Here is a 19,922-nt window from a genome sequence, read left to right on the forward strand (position 1 = left end):
AGATGCCTTTGATTCAAAGTGAAGGCATTTTCTTTTGATCTGTGTTGAAACACTAAATTCGCGTCAGTGTGGACATTTGTTCTAACACGCGAGAGATCCTTACACCGTCGAGACTGGTGAAAGGATGCTAATAAACTATCATTGCAGATTTCACAGTGAGAGCAAAGACAAAAAAAACATTGATCCCTTATATATGTGTGTGTCTGTGTGTGTGCATGTGTGTGTGTGCACATATATATATATATATATATATAAATACACACACACTTTTTTTTTTTTACAGTCCTTGATATTTAAAGTAGGCAAAAGGAAAACAGGACTAGAATATACTGAAAAGAAAATCTCTCTTCCTTCTCTACTGACAGCAAGCACTACCTGATCTGATAAATAAATCCAAGTATTCTTTTCTTCAAGTTACTTAAAGACAGAGTAAAATGGAGATGCAAGGAGTGTGTTTACATCAGTATTGCCTAAACAAAGATATTATAAAACAAATAAACAAAAAAATTGTCCGTTCAGCTGGTCTCTTAAGTGCTAAAAATGTTTAATTGATTAAATGTCATAGGGCCACACAGACATTTATTTTGGACATATGGTTTGTGAAGGCTCTGGTAAACTGGTTCAGCTGAGATAAGCTCATGTCTGAATTCACTATGGCCAAATGTAACCTACTGTGAAAAATGTCAAAAGATAGAACTTCGTGTATGAACCCTTGTGCATGAACCCTTGATAGAATGGTAATTAGGATCAATTGCGAACAAATGAAAATATGTAATGTCTGTTTTGCTGTTTACTAGGAAAGCTTGTCAATTTGAAAAGAATACATGAAAAATTTTTGTTTGTTTTCACATTTGAAGCATTCATCCTGTATTGAATTTTAAATGACAGGCTGAAAATGATTAACTGGACTGTTCTGAAGGCAATCAGAGAGTACTTTCTGCTTATGGCCTGAAACTTTAATCAGTCAGAAAAGCAGCTCATGAATTAAACTGAAAAAAGTGCATTTTGCTCTTGGGTAGTGAATGCAATGGAGTAATGAGATGTTCCTACAGAAGTGGAGGAACTTTTTCGTCATTACTTTAGTGGGAAAGCCATCCAATCATGATCATACTTGCTTACTTACTCCTCTTCAGTACTGGGAGGAAGGATACAAAATACCATACAACCAATCAGATCTCAGTCAGCAGTCAGTTGAAGTTAATTGCATAATTCCATTCCTTTTATTGCTGCAGTTTATTTTATAATCTCTGATGGATTGCATTTATCGTGCAGTTCTGGAGTAACATGAAGTCCAAGTCATTGGCGCAATAGCACAAACACTTTACACTCGTATACTTCTTGGGGTGCACTCAAAGAGGTTTTTGTGTAAACTCATGTGCCAAAAGCAATACGTTTTAGTAAAAACTATACCTGTCAGATGACTTCCTGTCTTATGTAAGTCTTGCTCCATACGCAAGATAAGACTGGTCTGCATTTGGTTTACAGAGAGAAATGATTTAAGGGAGACTAAGCTCTGATCTGGCAGCACAGGTTGAGGAGCTTAATTAAAAGGTCTCCACTGTACTCCACTCTTGCCTCTAGCCAACCCAGAGAGAAGTGAAAGATTGGTACGTGGAGAGACACAGATCTTTTGCAATGAAAGGACTCACTGTGTTAGAGCCAATGGGCACTCATTCACACGTACGCTCACTTTAATGCTTCAACTTAATCACAGACAGACTTGCAGATAGACGTTAAGAGTGTATTACAATAAAATCTTTGTAAAGACTTGGGAAGCTTGTCAATAATTAGGATTCAGTCATAATTGTGAGGTCTACGGAGAGTTTTGTTTTTTTTTAAAAAAAGTTGGAGTAAACCAGGAGCTGATGAGTTTATATGACTGGTCTCTCATTGGATAAACCACAGCTTAGAAGTTGGATATGATGAAGGAGTTTATGTCCCATCAGTTTAAACTGCAGAGCGCTGAGGGAGGGGACCATGAAACATAATTATTTCAAACTTCCTTTTTCTAAAGATAAAAAAAACTGTACTTTTCAGTAAATACCATTAGACATGCAAATCCAACAAACGATGGCAGAACTGCATAGTAGAGGATTTTACAGAGAGCTTTTTTCATATCCTGTTTTTTTTTTCTTTCTTTCTTCTTTTAGCCCCGTCCACAAAAGCAGTTTTGATGCAATATTAAGCTGTCAGTTAAGACTGTGGCGCCACCGGCTCCTAGTCCGGCCCCAATAAAGGGGAGTAAGAAAAAAAAAAAAGGGGCCTGCGAGGCCATACGTTAAAGTAATTTCACAGAGTCAGACGGAGCCGTGGTCCTGCCGTTCAATGTGTTATGAGTTCCGCAGAATAGAGGCATGAGTAGTTTACGATAATGCGCTCCCATCATTTTTACAGCCTTTGCCATTGATACTTTCCCCACATGACTTAGAGATTTATCTTATTGCCTCAAATCTCCTAGGATCTTCTCTGTGGCTGACAGGGGAGTCACTGCCTATCACCACTCTCCTTGGTACCTCTTACATAAATAAATAAAACATTTATGAGAGCTCTCTCTACATCACTCCCTCCCTTCTCTGTCTCTCTCTCTCCCCCCCCCCCCTCTTTTCTCCCTCTCCCCATCTCTCCTTAAAACACCTCACCGTGTCCTTTATGTTTCGCTCTGTGTCTCCTTCTTGGCCTCTGATCGCTTACTCGTCTCAGCTGTTGTTGTACATGGAATACAAGAACTGTTCATGTGATGTTGGTATGTTGCTCTGTCTCAGTGCACATATACAACACGTGCAACCTTGACGCTGCAGTTTTATTTGTAAGAGTGTCAGCTCTGTCTCAGAGCCTCAGTGTGTTGCTTTCTGATCTTCAACAAAGTTGATCACAGACCAACGCAGACCAGCTGCTGTGCTGTATAGTATAACTTTCTTTTTTAGATGCTCTGATGATGTACCTCCATCTCTCTTTCTCTCTCTCTCTCTCTCTCTCTCTGTTTCACATAAGTACTTTTATGTTATATGGATGTATGATACACAAAAGAGCAATCACTAAATGTTTTACAGCTGTTACAATTATGGCTGTTTTAAAAGCATCACAGACTTCTAACAAAATTATGAGTTGACGACCACAAGAGGACGGTGAATGTCGCCATCTAGTGGACGAAAATGCAAGGACAAGTGACTGGACGGGAATTAAATTTCCGTAGACATCAGTGGTATGGTTAGTTGCGCCCAAGGAAGCAATTTTACCTACAGTTTCAGTGGATCTCATCTGCTACGAACTCCAGAGCAGAGTACTATCTAAACCGAGAGGAATACCATGTGAAATCAAAATGTAGACCTGCTTTGTTTAGTTTGTGCTTGTAAATTTCATTACAAACAAACACAAATCAAACACACACAAATACTTTTATAAATACACTTTATTCATTTTATACATCATTTTATCATTATATCTTAAATAAACTGCAATTTTAATAACAATAATAACAATTAGAAGAAGAAGATAAGACAAGATAATAAGACCAGAATGACAAGAATGTCTGAACCACAGAGTAGGAGCAAAACAGCAAATACCAGGACCTGTAATTGAAGTGCAAAAGATCTGGAATGTGAAAACCCAAGTCCTCCCAGTAATCATCGCAGTCCTGGGCAGCCATTGCCCAGAACTGAACAAACACTTAGGATGCCTCCCTGGAATATATAAGGTAACAGTCCTTTGCAGCCCAAGGAACAACTGACCAAGGGAAGTTTTGTGATAGATGAACAATTGTAATAATAACAACAGCAGAAGAAATGATACAACAAAATGCTTTTAGACTGCAAAATTTTATTGCATGTTGGAGAGGAAAATGTTTTTTTAAACATCAAAATTCTTCAAGAAAAAAGGCAGGATATCAGGTTCATTTCATGCTTTTATTTAGAGCACAGCACGTAGTACATAAAACTGCTTTACTAGGCCTGCTCTATATGAGCACACTGAACCATTCTACATTAGAGGCAGCAGATGGAGCTGTCCAGTACATATTCAGTTTTGTAGTTATTTAATCCCCCCACCAGACGAGCGTTATCCCAGTCATTTTGAGTTCTTCACATTGGTTTTCCTTGTGCAAACTCAAATAATTTAAAATGGCACTTAGAAATATGCATAACATTGAATTCTGATTTTGGTAAAATTGTTCTACGCTTCCAGTCTTATGATGACATTCTATATATAAGCAATTATCAATAGAGATAAAGTGAGCTGATGAGGTGAAAAGCTTAAAATAATTTCCTTCGAGTACCATCTTGAGACTTTATCTAAATCAAACCTTTCAATAAGTGTTGATAAATCACAGTCTCACGATCCCTTGCAGTACTGTAACGAACCCCTAGAGATTCGCGAGCCTTGGGATGAGATGTAATAGATCCAAGCGGCTGAATGTGCTTCTCCTGTGAGCAGGGTACCCGAAGAACTGCGGCATAAACGAGTAAATTACTCATTCGACTGATTCGTGAAAATGTTCTCAGACATTATTACTTACAGGCTTGCCAAAGTGCTATCTAAAAAACTTCAAGGCCTCGGGGCAGACTTTTAAGTTTACCGTCTACGACGTCTTGACGTCACATCTACCTCCACAATCAACGAATATAGCGCGGAGTTGCAAACCCAACCCAGCGAAAGTGTTTTAAAGTATTGTAACTACATAGGTAGGACGTTTCTTTATTATGCGTAACAACATGGGAATACCGTTTTACAGTGAACAGCGGTCGTAAACTGCAGTAGGTGGTGAAGGTTTGTTTTGCCCCGTATGTGTTGAGGAGGAGGGATTAAAATGCCAGGACACCCCCATGAATCTTGATCGTGGGTCCACAGCTGCGACGTGACTCAGAGGGGTGTTGCCCGGCCCAGATTTTCGCCACCTTTCGCTTCATACAACCGTTTTGTGCTATATCCCATATTGTGGCGAGTGCTGTGCTACAGTTGATTTGTTCCCTCTCCAGTCCAGACTGAACCGATTCACACAGCAGTAGGTAAGGATAGCTTTGTTTGGGATATACATTTGTGCGACACGTCCACATTGCTTCTCCACTGCCGTTTTTACAATGATGCAGACTAATCAAATGCTTAAAAAGATGTCTTTGCGGACAATGAGAAATTAAAACCGTTATACTGATGCCCTTGGGTTCAATCCGTCGTGTATTTTATTTTGCGTGCTTTAGCCTATATCTTTAAGCAGAGCATAGCGTGCAGAGCTTTTGTTTTATAGCTAAACGCTCTAATCCCAGCAGCTGCCATGACTAAAGATGCCGTATTGTGTTATAAGCAGTGTTAATGCAATCTATTAGTACTATCTCGTCCAGCCCATATATGGATAGATAGCCTGCAATTTTCATAGAATTCGACTCTTGGGACAGTATGGATGCCAAGTTAAGCCGGCGGTGCATGCGCAACGTGAGAGTAGAGACAGACCAAATTTTGGAAAGTCATTGCGAATGAATACAATGATGTTTTTGTATGGCAGTCGCTCTGCTACATGAAATAATTCGAGCATGTAACTGTACAAACAAATGTCGTGAACATGGAAAAAAATACATTAGCGACAAAGACAAATACAATGATGGGAACAATGAATTTATAAACTGTCTACATTCTGAATTACTTGTATGCAAATTTTACGATTCACTTATTATGCAAAATCCCTCATGACGACTAATCAAGAATTCATTATAATCATAAATATAGTTAGTTTCACATAGTCAGTGATGAACAGGCCATGTGTGTCTAACATGGGTGTCTTATGCCTGTTTATAAAACTGAAAAACTTACATTATGAAATGTGAATGTTTTCAAACTTCAAATAGGCCTGTGTCTATGGTAGTGTAATAGAAGTCCAATAACAGTACTTTGAACCAAAATTTCTATTATAAATGTATACATAGGATATATATATATATGTATGTATTCTGTTATTAGTCACACAACCATAAACATTTAAAACATTCTCAGAATAAATATGGCACCACAAGTTCAAATTCTCAGTCATTTTTATTGTTCATCAGATGACAAAGGGAAATGTTTGTTACAAAATGAATGTAGCTAGCACAGCAGCTGAGGCAAATCTTGATGAGGACCCAGGTGCCAAAACTGGACTTTAATGAAGACTCAGGAGAATCCAAAGTTAGCTTACAGTTTATATGGATAAAATATATATGGATGCAGTTAGCTTTATGAACTATGCAGGTTTTCAGATACTTCATTAAGTATGGATGACTGTCATGAGGAACTGTTAGGGCGTGTCATTTGGTGTAATGTCCCTCAGATAATCAAGCAGAGTCCAGAAATGTATCATATATGGAAATGTTTTCTGCGTAGCCTACAAAAACATTCATTCATTCACAAACACAGGCCTTTTTTGCCATGGGCAGGTGTTTCTTAATCTGAAAGTTTTTCAAAAAGGCGTCACCATCTAAAATTTTTCCATGGACTTTTTTTTTTTTTAAAAAACCTTTTTATTTTAAATAACTGATCAGCCTTATATGCACATATACGTGCACCGTGTAACCATAGAAACAGACACCACAACAGATACTAACTGTGCTAAACATACCAACAGATGAATCAGAAGGAAGTGGTGGAGCAACTGTTGTTTCATAGTGGTGTCTCTTCTTAGAAACTGATGTAGCTCGTATAGACCAGAGAACAGTTGCCATGTCAACGGTGGCACTGTCAACAATATAGGGGTGCATATGTTACACACTTTGCATTGACACTTTCCATTACGTGCGTACATGAGTAGAACTAAATTTAAAAAAAAAAAAAGTGTAAAAACTTTGTGAGTACTTTTTAAACTCATGTAGAAGTTACAATAATACTGTAATACGTGTTGAACTGTGGGCTCATATTGCTACTGTCGTTTGTCATTACTACGTTTTGACTTGTGTAACAGTGTTCATTGATGCTGAGCGTATGAATAGAAAATTACAGCTTGTCTGGGTGTGTATGTCTACTCGTCTGGCTGTGGGTCTGTCTGTGTTTATTCTCTCATAAGCGATGTGTGAGAATGTACACATGCTTTTTTGACAGAAGGGAATCTGTAGTCCAATCCACACACAGTTAACTGTTCTCAAGCCAGCTGACTGATGTTAGAAGTTTTTTTTTGTTTTTTTTTCCCTCACACACTTCATCTTCTCCTGCCACTGTGTGTTTTCTTTGATTTGTTGCACTGGTTCAATGTAACATGCAAATACAGCCTTTGATCTCAAACTTGAGGGACAGGCAATGCAAGATCCATTCTGTGAAAGCCTACTCCTGCAAATTTGATTGCAGCAAAACAGACATATGGTGTAAGTTCATGAATCAATGACTGCAATCCCTCTGTATCCCCTTACCCTCGCTTAAAACCAAGATATATAAACACCATAAGGCTTAAAGTCTATGAGAAAAAACAGATAAGATGTCATTATGATGCTGGTTTTATCTGTGATATGTAATGATACATGTCTGATATTAAGCTCAAAAAAGTAATGCATTGGTGGGTCAGGGGGGGAGGGGGGGTTCTACTGTATGTGCAAAACAACTGCATGAAACATTAAATTAAGTGACCAGTGTAAAGATGGGAAGTGTCACATGACCACTCTCTGGTGGGATGGAGTGACTCAGTCCCTATAGAATTCTCTCAGGCAAACATGCACTGCTGAGCCAAAGCAGAGAGACTTTGAACTCATACACATTAAATTACTGTGCTTAGACCATTTGCCTTTTTTTATGGGGCAATAAAGCACAGTATATACTCTGGCTGGAAGCGATGTCTTCTGACTTTGTGAACATGGTGCTGAATTTGGAGTTAGCTGAGAACTCCCTGACTGATAGAGGGATGTTTGAGGCCTTGTCTCTCTGGATCTGTCTGAGGATTTTAAGAGGGCAGACCAGCTGACAAGATCTCATTCCACAGCAGAGGAGGGGGTTGTCTGAACGGAGAAAATGAGTCATTCAGGAAAGTTGACTGACTCAGTCATCTTTCACAAGCAGAGCCAGGGAAAAACTGTTAAGATCTTTTTTCTTCTCAGTGTGCCTCCAAAGGTAAAACAGCAGTTACAAGATATTTCAGCTCAAAATGTTTCGTTCAAACGCTCACTTGCAATCAAATCAGTTTTTTAATGCACGCAGTTTGACTCTTCGTATCATCTTACTTTACATACTAGTTAACAGGTCCAGATGCATGAGTGAAATCAACCAATCAACAAACATTTGGAAAATCATCTAAACTGTGAGCCTCTGCATGCTTTTCTGTCCATCTGCTAAACCATTAGATTGAGCCAGTTTATAGTCAGGGGTAGCTCGTGTTTAGCATGTTTTGTCCAGAGGGAGAGCCAATGATTTAATCAATATCATCTGGGTCAGTCTCCCTCTGCAGTGCGGTGGCTCATTCTGTGTAACATTATCAAAGGGGGAACTTGTGGGCTTCCAATGCAAGGAACTGATGTTTTTAAAAATTTTAACTGAATGCATCTGAACCAAAGACAGTGTAATATTGGAATCGTTTGGAATTATCGGGGAGAATGTGAGGAAGGAGTCAAAGGGTCGCTTGTGCGAAAGTATGTAAATTCTTTACCACAACTGGCTCCATGGGTGTGTTTTGCTTCCTGAATGTCCTAAGCTTTGCCCACAGTCTCAGCCACTCCTATCCCATATGTGTCATTGAACCAGTCATCAGCAACCATGTGACCTCTTCTATTTATAACAGCCCCCGGCTCCTCAGACAGTCTCACACCATTTCACAGGCAGAACATAGTCATACTGATGGCTGCCTCTGTCAGATATTGGACTGTATCTGGCTGTAACTGTTTGCAGTTAAACTCGAGCATTTGATAATAAATCATTGCAATAACTGAAAGTTATCAAACGTGAAATGCTCAACTACTAACTGTGAATATGCTGTTCTGCGTCAGGGCAGATAACTTACTGTACATTTACAACACCTGTAGTATAAAGCTGTCTCTAGTAGGTGATAGTATATGACCAGGGGTTTTCAACTTGTGGGGCCCACACCACTTTGGGGGGGGGGCGGGGGGGGGGGGCACAAGATGAGGAGATTTTTAGGTTTAAACCTGCAAGTACAGTGAAAAGATGAGGAGATTATTAGGTTTAAACCTGCAAGTACAGGGAAAAAAGGAGGGGATGGGGGGGGGTTCAAAAGTAGACAAAGGGCAGGGGCGCATGTCGAAAAAGGTTGGTATATGACAATCAAAATGAATGCATTTTATTTACGCATGAAGTTACTACGGAAACGTATGAGGGATACTTTGTGCGAAGCAGGACCAGCCAGCATGAATACAGCAATGGTAGTGTTGGCTTCATTTGGAGAGGTTTAGAAACACTCTCTCAATTCTCCTTCTCAAAGTGACAGTGCAGACGCTCGTGCGATGCCTGTCTCAAAGTTCTGTGCTTTTGGTTTGATTCTGTTGAATATTTTGAAGATTTAATTTAACATGCTCCATTTCTGATTTTTTTTTTTTTTAAAGCAGGTCTCAATGCCTGTCAGACACCCATGGATGTCTAATTAGTTGTCCTGTCTCACTGATGTGAGGTGCTCGGTTGAAATGTTTCTCATGACTTCCTCTCATGCTTCCCTCATGGTAGATATTTGGTATTCAAATCCCTTGGCAATGATCTGATCTGACAACACAGACTTTGATGTGCTCAGTGACAGACACTCTTACTGAACCAGATAAAGGATCAAATACATAGGGACCTTCTTATGATAAATCAGATAGCGCATACATTAGTTTGTAAACATCAATTTAATAGTAACACAGGGCGCCTTTCACATTATGCGGAGACATGTCCTTTGATGGTGCTTGAAATGAAGAGAGGGTTGTTCGGTATAAGCTGAAAACTTTTGGATCCTCTTTCTCAGGGGAACTTAAGTAACAGTTGAGGTTTGGGGTTTTTTGTCTGAAAATCTCATAAAGAGGCAATAAGAAATTATGACACTTTTCTGCGAATCTTAAATCAAAATAATAATATAACAGTTACCTATTAACCATAAACAGTAACGGGTACGCTGATTATGATCAGAATGATGAAGAATGAGGAAGGCTCTGCTGACAGGTAGGCAACATGACAATGTCACGTTTTTCTGGAGACATACAACATTCAAACATCACTTTCCGCTTGAATATGAAAATCGCTCATAATTGCTATTTTCTCTTGTATAATACATTCAAGTTTGGCTTATAAACTATACTTACAATTTAAACACAGTCTTTAAGCATAGGCAGAACAAAAGGAACAGCCAGTTTAAGGCAACACATATGATCTTAACCACTTCCTTCTACTGGACAGAGAGGCACGCAAGGATTCTTTAACTGTGGATGATGTGTTGTAGAAGCAAAATGGTTATATCTTTCCATTGTTGAGGTTTAATCATTTATAGTGGGAAGAATCCCAAACCACAGCTTCTCTTAAACCAAAAATGTGGTACGGAACATAGAACACAGGAATGCAGCACCACCCTCGTGTGGAACTACATGTTTACAGGCCAACAACGTGGAGAGTTAAGATGTAGTGGAATGTAAACTGCAGAGAGTAATTGATTCATTATGTGTTCACTATGGTTTGCAATCTCTTACCCTCACAACCTAGTGCTTGAAGTTAGCGCTTTGCCTGTCTGAGACACTTGGTTGTGCTGTAAGGTCCTTTTTGGTGACCATCAGCTCACACTCTCCAATAAGCCTGCCTTGAGATTGTCGGGATCTTTTTTTTTTTTTTTTTTTTTTAAGACTGCTCCCTTAATCTAAACTCAGGCATGCCTCTCTCACTTCCATGGTTAGCTGTTGAAAAAAAAAAAAGTGTTTGTAACTCAGTCAGTCACATCTGGAAAATCTCAAACATCCTTCCGCTGCCTTGGCATGTGAGTGGCAAGCTCACCGAGCATGGACACCTACTCAAGAGCTCTCGATATAGTGCTGTATCTGAGCTGAGTTAGATAGTGTTGTTGAATAAGAACACCGATATTGTGTGTCTGAGCGTGCATATGTTTTTACATAATCTCAATGGGAGTGTTCACAAGAGTGAGTGCGCGTGGGGTGAGTGGGTGTTTGAGAGAGGGAATAGTTTTGTGAGAGGGCAAGCCCTAACTCCTGTGCCTACTGTTGGTGCTGCCAGTCAAAGAGCTTTAGACACCGCCCTTCCCGTTTCCGTGTGCCAAGCTTACTGGGACGTGAGGAAACTCCCAGCCAGTATGTGTTTGATATCCTTGTTCTGGTTTTACTGCTCAAACACAGTGGAGAAATCAAGGCCAGAAGAGACTGTCTGTAATCCCTGGCATAATTCTTGAATAAAATTTGAGATCTATGAAGTTCTTGTGGGCTGAAAAGAGTTTAAAAAGAAAAGGAAGTTGAACTAGGCATAAGCTGTAGAAAAAGGAACAAAGTGCATGTATTCTGCTTATCAGGATTGTGAACGAACTGCTTGTGCCCTTATCAGAGTTTGCTCTCATGTCCCTCTCTCTCTACAGACAGCCATGGTTTACCACCCTAAGTTTGTCCCTCTCTCTCTCTACAGACAGCCATGGTTTACCACCCTAAGTTTGTCCCTCTCTCTCTCTACAGACAGCCATGGTTTACCACCCTGAGTTTGAGCGGGCCGGACAGCAGCCCGGTCTGCAGGTGTGGAGAATTGAGAAGTTTGACTTGGTGGCGGTGCCAGAAAACCTCTACGGTGGTTTCTACACCGGCGATGCCTATCTGATCCTTAACACCATCAAACAGCGCTCGGGGAACCTGCAGTACGATCTGCACTTTTGGCTGGGTGAGAGGACGGTGGAATTCACAGACACGTTCAGAGCTGTCCTTTACAGCTTCATTATACCTTTACTGTCACGAGAATAGCCGATAATCACCTATGACATAGACGTTTCCCTCTGCCAATACCTTCTGAAAATTTAACTTCATCCTTGGCTTTTTATTCAGTAATTGATTGTCCAGCTTTGTCAGATTAAACACTGATGAAAAGTTCACTTTCAAATATTCCTCATTTTGTTTCTCCCCAAAAAGATACTTCTTTTCTAGCCAGCACCAAATTTCTCTGTCACTTGTTCTAGGTGATTACTGTACACAAGATGAGAGCGGTTCAGCTGCCATTTTTACTGTGCAGATGGACGATTACCTGGGTGGTAAACCCATCCAGTACCGTGAGGTCCAGGGCCATGAATCTAAAGCTTTCCTCGGGTACTTCAAGAAAGGAATACAGTACATGGTGAGTGATTGTTTGAAAACTGACAGTTCATAGACACAGCTTACCTCTGCTCAGTTACCAGACTGAAAATGAAAATGTTCTGTTCGAATGATATATCTTTTTGCTTTATTTATTTATTTATTTATTTTTTAATTCCAGAAAGGTGGAGTTGCATCAGGCTTCAAGCATGTAGTGACCAATGAGGTGACTGTGCAGCGTGTGCTGCAGGTGAAAGGTCGCCGTGTTGTCAGGGCGACTGAGGTGCCCGTCAGCTGGGACAGCTTCAACCAAGGAGACTGCTTCATTCTGGACCTGGGCGACGTAAGTATTATATGTAAGCAGTCATATGGCAGAAGTCATAGGGCAGAATAGTTCATCTGACGGTGACATCATCATTCATGCTTTATAATCTTGTTATTCCTAACATCTGTCAACATACAGGAGATCTACCAGTGGTGTGGATCCCAGAGTAACCGCTTTGAGAAGCTTAAAGCCACACAGCTTGCAAAGGGAATCCGAGATAATGAGCGCAGTGGAAGAGCCAGGGTATACGTGTGTGATGAGGGAAGGGAGAGAGAGAAGATGCTGGAGGTGAGAAATGTTGACAAGGGGAGAGAATGGCGTGGTTTTCAACAGCCTTTAATAAACTGCTGCCACTGGGTTTGTTTATATATTGTTCTTGATAAGTTCAATATAATGATAAAGGGACAACTGCTTCATCTGGATCAGTTTCAGTAAAACTATTATTAAACAGAATTTATTTATGGCTTTACAGTAGTGTCTTGTAAACCCATATCCCAGAGTATATGCGATTTGGTAAAGGCGCGTGAGTGTTTGCGTAAATGAAGCCAGACAGTACTCAATAAAGTGTTCCATCTCTTTAATTTTAGGTTTTGGGTCCAAAGCCAGACCTGCCTGAGGGTGTGTCTGATGACGTTAAAGCAGATGCTTCTAACAGGAAGCTGGCCAAACTGTACAAGGTTTGAATCAGTTAAAAAAAATGGGAGATAAATTGCATTTGTAGCCTAATCAGTAAAGTAAAAATAGACTTCCTCACAATTTTAAGTGGAAGTGGAAGATATCTCTGATACTTTGTTTCGTCCCTTTCAGGTGTCTAATGCCAGTGGGGACATGGCCATTGCTCTAGTGGCAGCTGAAAACCCCTTCTCCCAGAGTGCACTGGAGTCCGGCGACTGTTTCATATTGGACCATGGCTCAGATGGCAAGATTTTTGTCTGGAAAGGTATGAGGTTATCGCCCAGTCAAATTCCTTATGTCTCTGTCTCTACTGATGTACAACAAAAAAAAGGATCTCACCCAGATGTATTGTGTTGAGTTACATAATAACATGAACAGTCATTTATTACAACTAGAATTTAGACCACTGCTCCTCAAATCTGGTACTGGAAATCTGAAGTGCTGCAAGTTTTCATGTCAACAAACTAATGTGGTGTGTGCACACACACCTGTTTCTCAGCTAATAAAGCAGTCTCTAAATAATGATCCAGTCTCCAGATCTCCAGAACTACATTTGTGAAACCCTGGTGTAGACACAGTGCACTGAATTTGCAGCAAAACTAAATAGCATTATAATTAGAGCCCGGTTAAAGACAATAAAATGAAATTAAATTCTTTTGAGATCTGGAGTCTTTGGGGATGATGCACGCATTTCTCCCTCACAGGAAAAGATGCCAACATGGAAGAGAGGAAAGCAGCCATGAAAGCGGCAGATGAATTCATTAAAAAGATGGGCTACCCCAAGTACACGCAAGTTCAGATTCTCCCAGAGATGGGAGAAACTCCTTTGTTCAAGCAGTTCTTCAAGAACTGGCGAGATGTGGACCAGACTGAGGGCATGGGTGTGGCGTATGTATCAAACAGTATCGCCAAGATAGAGAAGGTGCCTTTCGATGCCTCCACACTGCACGATTCACCAGCTATGGCCGCTCAGCATGGTATGGTGGATGATGGCAATGGAGAGAAACAGGTGAGAAACAGATCAAATGGCCTTTGGCAGGACCTGTCACTACGAGTCCTTTGTGTGAATGAATATTTAATGCTTGAGTGATAACAAATGGATTGCAAGAATTATCAGGGCTACCAGGGTGTCGTGTGTGTGTGTGTGTGTATATGTGTGTGTGTATGACAGAGAGAGAGAGAGAAAGAGAGCGTGAGAGAGAGAGGGAGTGATTTCTAATACGGTTATCGAAACGGGAACATGGTACAAATATGTACAATAATCAGATAAGTCAAGCGATATTTTTGAAAATGATGAAGTTGTACATTTATAGTATTGAACTTGTTGTTACAGATCTGGCGTATTGAGGGCTCAGACAAGGTGCCCGTTGACCCCTCTACTTACGGACAGTTTTATGGAGGGGACAGCTACATCATCCTGTATAATTACCACCATGGTGGTAGACAGGGACACATCATCTACATGTGGTAAGACCTCAGACAGCACACACATCTGTGTAGTCACCAGGAAATGATCATTTCCAATACAATGCACAAGGAAACACACGAGCTACAGTTGATACTGTTTTACATGTTGGTCATCATTGTAAACCATCAGTCACTGTAAGTGAAAATACTGTTCAGTTTTCTCACTTTGTTTTATTAAAATTTATAAGCTGCTTTTGCCTGAACGTGTACTTGTATTGCATTGAATATTGAATAAGATCTCCTACAGGCAGGGAATGGACTCCAGCCAGGATGAAACTGGTGCATGTGCCATCTTGGCAGCCCAGTTGGATGATGAACTTGGCGGAGGCCCAGTCCAGGTAAATGTGTGGAGTGGACTCTCACTGTTCCCGGCCCTGTCACATCATGCTTCATTCTTTATTTTTCACTTACATAACAAATAACCCGTTCATCCCAAAAATATATACTCTTTTTTGGTAGAAAAAACTTTGATCTTTCTCCTCCTCATAAAATGTACAGTGACAAATTTGTAGTCGCCCCCCCCCGCCCCCCCCCATGTCCCACAAAAACCTTTAGCCATAACCTCCTCTGACCTGTCCAGCTGCTTGCTCCATTTCCTCTTCAAGTGGCTTTTCCTTCCTGTCTTCCCCTCACTTCCTGCCTCTGTGTCTCCAGGTCGCTGGTGCTCCTATCACCACTCAGGTACCCATATCTCAGGCCAGCCTGTCTGTATACAGGGCCTCATTACAGGCAACTGTTCCTCTCTGTGTGTCATATACAGCACACTGCCGCAGGAGAATGTGAATCAGTAACTAGTTTTACACTGCACAGCAGATGCAATCATGAGTGTTCATAACATAAGAACCGAAATGACCTGACCGGTGACTCAGAACAGTGGTTTTCATTGGTCTGAGTGTTGGCATGCTACTTTGCCTTCGAAAAAAGCTCAGATTAAAATCAGAGTTGATTAAAAAAAAAGAAAAAAAGCCCTAAACAGGACATTCCAGAGGATTGTTTATGGAGGAGCTCCTCAGCATTTCTTCAGTCAGGTCTTTTGTTTTGAGCATAGTGAACATTTAATGGTGCAAATGAACCTCAGTCATTTTGATTGCTGGTTTGGGCAGTGCCTTGGTTCTGTATACAGATTCTTGCCTGTGTCAGATCTTTCTGAGCTCCATCTCTGCTCATTTCTCTTCTGTTTGGTATTTTCACGTTCATGTGTGTTTGTGTAAAATTCTGTGTAAGTTCCGTGTGTAAATCACTCATTTCTGCACAAACGCGTTGACTGTTTGCTCCACACACTTGAGTGATTTATGTGGGTACATTTGCATGAATTACATGTGTAGTAATTTTTGCAGAAGCAATGATTGTGGCATGGTTTGCTGTAATATCCGCGGTCTCGTTGTTCCTTGGACGTAACTAAATGCATTTTTGTCTGTAGTTCTTCATTTTTCACATCAAACTGTCACAGTAAAAACCATGTTCTGCTTGCATGTGTTGTGTAACATAGAGGCATGATACACTGGAAGACACATCCATGAAAATTTGACTTGACTGTAAGTCAGTAAATGCTTGACTTATGAAAACCACTAAAAATGGTTTCTAAGCTTTGGGATAAACAGCCATCTCACTGTGGCAGAAATTAACATTCCACAGATTGTAGGGATAGTGGTACACTTACAACAGCCATGCAATTCAGTGTAGGGTAGCACAGTTGGTCTCAGTTTTAGGAGAGGGGGAAAGAAAAGGGGCTTTTTGTGCAAGCTGATGATGAAGCAGAAACTCATCCAGGGGTTGGATTGCTCCCATCAAGCCAGCTACAAAGGATGCTGGGAATGTTGGCTCACGTTCTTTTCACACAGTTTACTGCTGCCACCCAGTGGACACATATGAAATCATTATCATGTACATTAATTTCAGCAAGCGCGTTACAACATCAAGTTAATACTTTTTTAGATTCATTATAATGGAACTTTCCATTTTTTGAGGCATTATTTAAATAGATGTTTTTATTGTCCAGATTTTGAATTTGATAATTATATGAATGCAGGACTTCTGGAAGTTGTATCCAGACCTAAAACAGTATTATCTAGACCAGTGTTTCTCAATCCTGCTCCTGGGGGACCCCTGCTCTGCATATCTTCTATCTGTCCTTGTTTCAAACACACCTGATTAGTGTGATTAACAGTCTCTTGATTAAATCAGGTGTGCTCAGCCAATCAAAAGTGCCACTGATGAGTTCAGTCAGGTAGGTAGAGCAGGGAGAGATGGAAAACGTGCAGAGCAGAGGTCCACAAGGAGCAGGATTGAGAAACACTGATCTAGATTATACATGATCTGGAAAATTTTGCACTGGATGGAGAATGATATTTTTCTGAGATATTTTATGCTTTAATGTAATGTTTTTTTTAACTCATTTGAAATCATTTATTTGGAATAAAATTTTGAGACTTCCACCACTGGCAAAGGCCCAACAGATCAATGTATGTTTGATCCATGTAGTTTTGAGTGCTTTTTGGTCTGTTACAGAAAGACTGACTCAACCAGTCAACCAGGGCGCAAGTTTTCTACTGGAACCATGTGTAGAAAACGGTGTACCAGCTTTATGCCAATGAAATATATAGACCACATCTTAAAACAAGGACCTTTCAAAAGCCCCTAGTTATCACAATCTTTAAAATTCAACTTTTTGATGAGCTGAGACAAATAACATTTTGGAGACAAATGCCAGATTCTTACACTTTAACAAGCATGAACTCCTGTGATTTCTTCCAAAGGAGACATGAGTTCAAGTTTGTGTGTGTGTGTGTGTGTGTGTGTGTGTGTGTCTGACTTAGGTGCGGGTGGTACAAGGCAAAGAGCCAGCCCATCTGATGAGTCTGTTTGGTGGGAAGCCCATGGTGGTGCATAAGGGTGGTACTTCCAGAGAGGGCGGCCAGACCGAACCGGCTGAGACGCGTCTCTTCCAAGTGCGCTCCAATTCTGCAGGGTGCACCCGAGCTGTGGAGGTGGGTAACAAAAGCATAGGCCTTATGGGAAATGCATTGTTTTATCCTCAAATTCCCTGGGTGTGCATTTCATATGAAAAGACACAAAGAATTGTAGCGTTATCCCCCAAGGAGAAGGCATAGCGTCACGTTCCGTCAGACATGCGTATGAAATCTGAAGGTTATGACGCTCTGTATGGTCTGAGTCATACAGAGTTTAAGGATTATGTTTCTTTCCCATGCTATGTTAGCCATTCTTCACTTTTCTATTTGTTCTCATTTCCGTCCCAGGTTGATGCTGTGTCCTCGAACCTGAACTCCAACGATGCCTTTATCCTGGTCACCCCATCGGCCTCGTTCATGTGGGTGGGCCAGGGGGCCAGTGACACTGAGAAACACGGGGCCCAGCAGCTCTGCGACATCCTGGGCGTGTCAGCCTCCGAGCTGGCCGAGGGCGGAGAGACTGGTAAGAGAGTGCTGTTCACCTATTCAACTGTAAGATGAATTCCACTAAATGATCTGATTCTCTCTGGGTATTTCTGTATATTGTCAGTAGGTACTGTTTTATCTATCCGATTCCTTAAAAATGTAAGACTCGGGTTTTGTTCTGCATTGTGCGGTTGCATCTTAATCGTGTATCACACACTGTTGGAAAACATAAGCCTCTGTGAGTATTCACCACTGACTGTGTCTTTGCTTGACTCCTGAAGATGACTTCTGGGCGGCTCTGGGAGGAAAGGCAGAATACCGTACCTCTACCAGGCTGAAGGACAAAATGGATGCTCACCCACCGAGACTCTTTGCCTGCTCCAACAAAACAGGACGTTTCATTGTGAGTGTCCAGCTGGTTCCCAGTAATAACGCAGTAACCTTTGTCAGGTGTGACATTGCCTAAAAATCGTCTCGGTCTTAAATCTTGAGTTTCTTGTGCTTGTCATATAGATTGAGGAGGTACCCGGGGAGATGACCCAAGATGATCTGGCCACAGATGATGTTATGATCTTGGACACCTGGGAGCAGGTAAACTGAGATGACCTCAGTGAGTGTGACTGAATGGGAGAAGAAATATTAAGTAATATTGCTAACGGTCTCCGTTGCTTGTGGCAGGTGTTTGTCTGGATCGGTAACGAGGCTCACGAGGAAGAGAAAACAGAGGCCATGACCTCAGGTTAGTCTGATAACTTTACTTACATCAGACAGGACAGCTCCTATGTTCAGTTTCTTTTTTGCTTTTGTTGTAAAGAACTGATCTAAGAAGACATTTATCGGTGTAAATTTACTAAAGTACAGAAAAGACTAAATGGGATAATATCCACTGATTCATTACATTAAAATTCAGGAATAGCCCATGACATGGATAATTGGTGATGCTGTATATCAGAATCTGTTGAACAGGACTGGTACTTGTTAGGACAGAGATGGTCCACACACTATAACATTTCTCTCTTTAAATTTGGTCTCTTGCTGTCAATGAAACTGCAAAGTGAACTTCCAAACTGACAGAGACACCCCTCTCCCTCCTCCCCAGCTGTTCGCTACATAGAGACAGATCCGGCTAACCGAGACCGTCGCACTCCCATCGTAAAGATCAAGCAAGGATTTGAGCCGCCCACTTTCACGGGATGGTTCCTGGGCTGGGATCATGACTACTGGAGCTCTGATCCACTGGAGCGTGCCATGGCTGAACTAGAGCTGTGAATGGTTCCTACTCTAACGCTTCAACCCCTCACTGCCTTACTGCCCTTAGCTGCAGCCAGCAAACTCCAATAGAAAAGCAAAAACCCATGTGCCCTTCACTTTTTATACTTCTGTATTGAAACAGTAGTGAGTTGCTTGGTGCTTTGTTGTGTGCTTTATTTAATGATAAAGTGCTTTTAGACTAAATGTGTTGATCTGGTCTTGAGGACGACCAAGGTGAAGTGCATTAGCTTTTTTGTTACTGTCGCAGATCAACAGGACATCACTCAACTGTCCCTTCTATGTTTGCATACGTAGCTCCTGTTTTTTAACATATAAACTGGTTTACACATGACCAATATACGAGGCTTTTTTTTAAAAAAAAAGGAAAACACTTACTATTAAGACTTTTACATTTTTTTTAGGTTTTGCACATGTTTGCAGATGCATGCAAGCTTGCAGTGCTAATTGAGAGAGGTAATGTTTTTTTTTGTTTGTTTTTTTTTAAGTGCCATAACAATAATTAAACTGAAACAATAGAGTCAATTCAGAGTCAGGTGAATCATTTGCCTCACAGAAATCAGGACCCTCCCACGTGGTACTCAGGAGTTGAGTCATAGAACATGG

At 40.9% G+C, this 19,922-nt stretch overlaps 1 protein-coding gene across 1 annotated transcript; it reads left to right on the top strand.

Annotated features, from left to right (window-relative positions):
• Positions 1–4,881: 4,881 nt before the first annotated feature.
• Positions 4,882–19,689, top strand: gsna (gelsolin a). Its single transcript, XM_030767246.1, has 16 exons — positions 4,882–5,000; positions 11,583–11,781; positions 12,074–12,228; positions 12,367–12,528; positions 12,649–12,798; positions 13,098–13,187; positions 13,318–13,450; positions 13,890–14,194; positions 14,519–14,652; positions 14,900–14,990; positions 17,469–17,639; positions 17,910–18,084; positions 18,329–18,450; positions 18,561–18,638; positions 18,726–18,786; positions 19,147–19,689. Exons 2-16 carry the CDS (start codon positions 11,589–11,591, stop codon positions 19,314–19,316), a joined length of 2,190 nt encoding a protein of 729 aa, XP_030623106.1. The 5' UTR covers positions 4,882–5,000; positions 11,583–11,588; the 3' UTR covers positions 19,317–19,689.
• The last annotated feature ends 233 nt before the right edge of the window (positions 19,690–19,922 follow it).

This window comes from Chanos chanos, chromosome 3 (genome assembly GCF_902362185.1).
Source record: "Chanos chanos chromosome 3, fChaCha1.1, whole genome shotgun sequence".
Taxonomy (NCBI): Eukaryota; Metazoa; Chordata; class Actinopteri; order Gonorynchiformes; family Chanidae; genus Chanos; species Chanos chanos.

What these genes read in the sequence shown, in the direction of transcription:
- gsna (XM_030767246.1), top strand. Translation starts at nt 11,589, where the DNA reads ATGGTTTACCACCCTGAGTTTGAGCGGGCCGGACAGCAGCCCGGTCTG. An exon ending in TCTTGGACACCTGGGAGCAG is followed by an intron (nt 18,639 to 18,725) that starts GTAAACTGAGAT and finishes TGCTTGTGGCAG; the next exon opens with GTGTTTGTCTGGATCGGTAA. An exon ending in AACAGAGGCCATGACCTCAG is followed by an intron (nt 18,787 to 19,146) that starts GTTAGTCTGATA and finishes CCTCCTCCCCAG; the next exon opens with CTGTTCGCTACATAGAGACA.